Raw genomic sequence first — 3,736 nt, 5'->3', positions numbered from 1 at the left:
CAAGCCCGGCAGCGAGGTAAGTGTAGAGGTGAACCCAGGGAAGGGAGTGTGGGCACCCAGAAACCCTGCCTGTGGGAATGGGTGATGGGGTCCACAGGCTGATCCTAACCATCCTCTTTCTTTTTCCCCCGCAGAGCACCGGACGGAGCGGCAGCTCTCTGCCCTGGAGGACAGGATGCAGAAGATGGGGGACTGACTGGAGGCCATGGAGCAGACCCTCCAGGAAATCCTCCGTCGGCTGCCCGCCCCACCCCCCCTTCCCCCTCCCTGAAGCAGCTTCCCTTCCCTGCCCCCTCTGCTATCCCCCTTCACCATCCCCCTTCACCAACCCTTCTGTGATGACTGGTCCTCCAGTCACCTGAGGACTTCTCCTGAACTACAAAGGGTTAATCTGGGAGGAGGTACATGCTAATGAGAGATGACATCACATGCTAATGAGCTGTGACATCATAGCTGATGTAAGGTCTAACTGACCAATCAGAGAGTAGGACCGTGAGATTCAAGAACTTTCTATGGGAAATCTTTAAAAGGCCCTTTGCGACCATGCGGTTCTTTGTCTCTCCCTTTGTTCTCTCCTGGGGGGAACCAGATGGTGTCTCTTGGAGTCTGGGAGACACAGACTCAGGGGAATGCAGGTCGAGAGGCAAGGGGCCCTCCCTGCATCCAGGAACTCAAAAGGACTACAAATCCCATCACTCCGTGAGTAGTTAGGAACGTGTTAGCTTAGTGCGTTTAGGCCTTTTGTTATTTTCAACAATGGCTTGTGTGGAATGAACTCTATAACTATGTTTTTTGACCTGCAAGGCAAGGGGGCTTTGCAAGAGTGATATAAATTCTTTCTATCCTATTCTATCCCTTTTTAAAATAAACTTCTTTCTTAAAAAGCATCTGCTGTCTCTCTGCTCCTGTACACGTGCCTTAACTCGGCTACTGATTGCTCTGGGTTAGCAAGAAAGGAAACTAGATCTCTCTCTCTATCCCTCACAAGTCCCAGTGTGTGTGTAGGGAGTTGTAGCTGTGGAGCTACGTATAAATATAGTCATAGTTCATTCACTGGGTGGTGGCAGTGAAAAGTTCTTTTTTTTAAAGGGATCCCCTGAGAGTAATAGTCACGCACAGGGCTTTGCCCTCAGGGATCATCACACCTTCCCTTTGTAAATATTGTAAATAAGAAAAGTTTTTTATTGTTATTAATAACAAAGTTTATTTTTTAAAAAAATTGTGTTGTTCATTGTGCGCAAGTGCGGCAGTGTGGATGTGTGTGTGAATGTGACAGGTTAGGCGTAATTGTGCACTCTAAACCTAGGCAGGGGTGCTGTGGGGTAGCAATGTCCTTCCAGGTGTTTGGACTTCAGCTCCCACGGGGCAAGGTGGCTGGGGATTCTGGGAGCTGAAGTCCAAACACCTGGAAGGACAGAGTTTGAACATTGCTGGTTTAGGGGATCAGTGAGGCAGGCATGGTGGGAGGAGGGAACAGGAAGGGTAGAATAGAATAGATAGGGCTGAGAGGGAACACATACCCTGGGAGGCAACATGATGTCTTTATGGGACATCATGGGACCCAGTGCCTTGTCAGTGCTCCCTGCCCCTTGATCCCAGGCCCCCTCCAGTTGCCCTTTGTCTTTGGGGGCGAGTAGTGGGCGCTGGGGCTGCCACTGCGTCACTGAAGAGGCTGGAGGATGGCCCCGCAAGAGGCTGCTGAGACAGCTCCACCTCCATCACAACTCCCTGCTCCTCAGCTGGAAGGATTGCTCTTGCTGGGGGCTCCTGCTGCCCAGACCCTTCCTCCACGACCCTGGGGACAGCCCTGCCTCTTCCGCTCTGCTCCCTATGTACCCTTCTGCATCTCGTGCCACCCTGCCCTCCCCTCAGGATCTCCACCATCTGCCCCATCAGAGCAGTCTGAACTTCCAAGGTGGTGTTGAGTCGCCTCTGCTCCTGGTCTGACCTGTCCAGTGATCTCTCCTGGTTCTGAACGGCCCTCTGGTGCAATTCCAGTGCCCTTTCCATGATTTCCCTGTGGGACTGTCTGCCCCTCTCCCTTTCCTCAGAGGTTCGCTGCCCCTGCTCCACCAGTGCTGTCATGTGCTCTGCTGAGCAAACCTTGAGCTGATCCACAGCTGCCACAGTTCTAGTAGCTGCTGACGGACGCACCCTCTTCTTCTTTGTCGCAAGCCATTCCTCTGGTGTCATGGCAGCTATGGGATTAGCTGGAGCTTCTTCTTCTTCTTCTTCTTCTTCTGTTTGTCCTCCTACTATTGGACATACAATGAGAGAGTCATAGAAGCCTACAGTTAGCAGAGACCCTGAGGGCCATCTAGTCCAACCCCATTCTGCCATGCAGGAACTCTCGCTCAAAGCTTCCCTAATGTGGCAAAGGGTAGAGTTTCAAACTAAGGGGGTGGGGAAACGAGAGAGTTACGGGCAAGGGAGGGGTGCCTTAGGAAAGTGGGACACATGCAGCACATGACCATGCCAGGGACACTCACAATCCTACTTCCACATGATCCCTGGCCCAGTAACCTTGCAAACATACCAGCATAGTAAGCAGCGAAAGAAACAATGCCACAATTGTGCAATTCAGCCATGCAGTTTGCCCTATTGTGCCACACTTGCGCCACTATACATTTGTTGTCAACATAAACAAAGGGTTTATCTTGCATAGTCTCTTCGGCCTCACTGCCATCGCTGGCGGCTGCACTGGCCCGGGAGACAAGTGAGCGGTCACGGTAGCTGCTGGTCGTGGAAGAGGACCCTGCATGAGATGGTGGTCTGCTTCTGGAGCTCCCGGTCCCAGCAGACATTCGTCTGAGCAGGGCGTGGGGGTCCAGAGGTTGCTGGCTGCTGGAGGAATCGCCCGAGTCGGGGTGTTCCTCCTCCTGCTCATCTGTATGACAAGGGACAAGGGTCATCTCTGCCCTGTGCCCACCCTGGGGCCACATCTTCCCCTTCTCCCATTTTCCCCCTCCCTTCCCCCCAGGGGCCCTGGCACATCTTACCATGAGAGGGCATCAAAAGGTCCTGGGAACATTCCAGCTCTAGGGTCTCCTCCTCCTTCTCCACCACCACAGGTTCTGCTCTGGCTGGCTGGCCCACCGGGACCCTCACACGCTCCCCACTGGTGGCTAATCTGTTGGGTCTGATGCTTCCTTCACTTTTAATGAAAGCATGCAGCTCCTTGTAAAAGGGCAGGGGGGTGGCACTCTTAGTACCTTTCGCCTGGGCATCTCTGTATAGTTTGTATTGAGATTTCAGCAATTTGCATTTTCGGCGACACTCCTCCTAATTTCTGTTGTGGCCTTTGGCCTTCATGGCCTCTTCCACTTCTCGATATGTCTCAGAATTCAGGTGGGACTGGGCCAATTTCTCCAAAATCTGCAGCTGGGACCATATAGCTATGAGGTCAGCCGTCTCCAAATGAGACCAAGACGTCCGCCTCCCTTTTTTCGGGGTGCTAGTGGATGGCTGTGCCATCCTGCCTGGTGGCAAAGGGGAGCCGCCACACAGTTGTGCCAGGAGCAGCCGAACTGTGCCCGTTCCCCAGGTGAAAATGGCGCAGGAATGTGTGTAGGGGTTCTCTTTAAATTCCAAACTTTCCCTTATCACTTTCTACAACCAAAACATCCATTGGCAAAACTTACAACTTCCCGTGACTCTAGCCGCGCATGCGCACATGCTGCTCTAGGGTTAGGGTTACGAGCATTAAAATAGAATGCAGCTATGCTGCAGCTTCCAC

At 52.6% G+C, this 3,736-nt stretch overlaps 1 protein-coding gene across 2 annotated transcripts; it reads right to left on the bottom strand.

The window, feature by feature from the left end:
• Nucleotides 1-1,435: 1,435 nt before the first annotated feature.
• LOC121919589 lies at nucleotides 1,436-3,369 on the bottom strand. 2 transcript variants are annotated; one of them, XM_042446331.1, is made up of 2 exons: nucleotides 3,000-3,369; nucleotides 1,436-2,887 (listed from the first exon to the last, which is right to left on the bottom strand). In XM_042446331.1, exon 2 carries the CDS (start codon nucleotides 2,338-2,340, stop codon nucleotides 1,573-1,575), a length of 768 nt encoding a protein of 255 aa, XP_042302265.1. In that variant the 5' UTR covers nucleotides 2,341-2,887; nucleotides 3,000-3,369; the 3' UTR covers nucleotides 1,436-1,572. Both variants share the same exon structure in this region, with proteins under 2 accessions (XP_042302265.1, XP_042302266.1).
• Nucleotides 3,370-3,736: the final 367 nt, after the last annotated feature.

The sequence above is a fragment of the Sceloporus undulatus genome, chromosome 1 (genome assembly GCF_019175285.1).
Source record: "Sceloporus undulatus isolate JIND9_A2432 ecotype Alabama chromosome 1, SceUnd_v1.1, whole genome shotgun sequence".
Classification (NCBI taxonomy): domain Eukaryota; kingdom Metazoa; phylum Chordata; class Lepidosauria; order Squamata; family Phrynosomatidae; genus Sceloporus; species Sceloporus undulatus.
The sequence above is the reverse complement of the archived record's forward strand: the minus strand, read 5'-3'. Positions and strand labels throughout refer to the sequence as shown.

Excerpts from the sequence above, each read along its gene's own strand:
- LOC121919589 (XM_042446331.1), bottom strand. The coding sequence starts at position 2,340 with ATGGCAGAATGGGGTTGGACTAGATGGCCCTCAGGGTCTCTGCTAACT.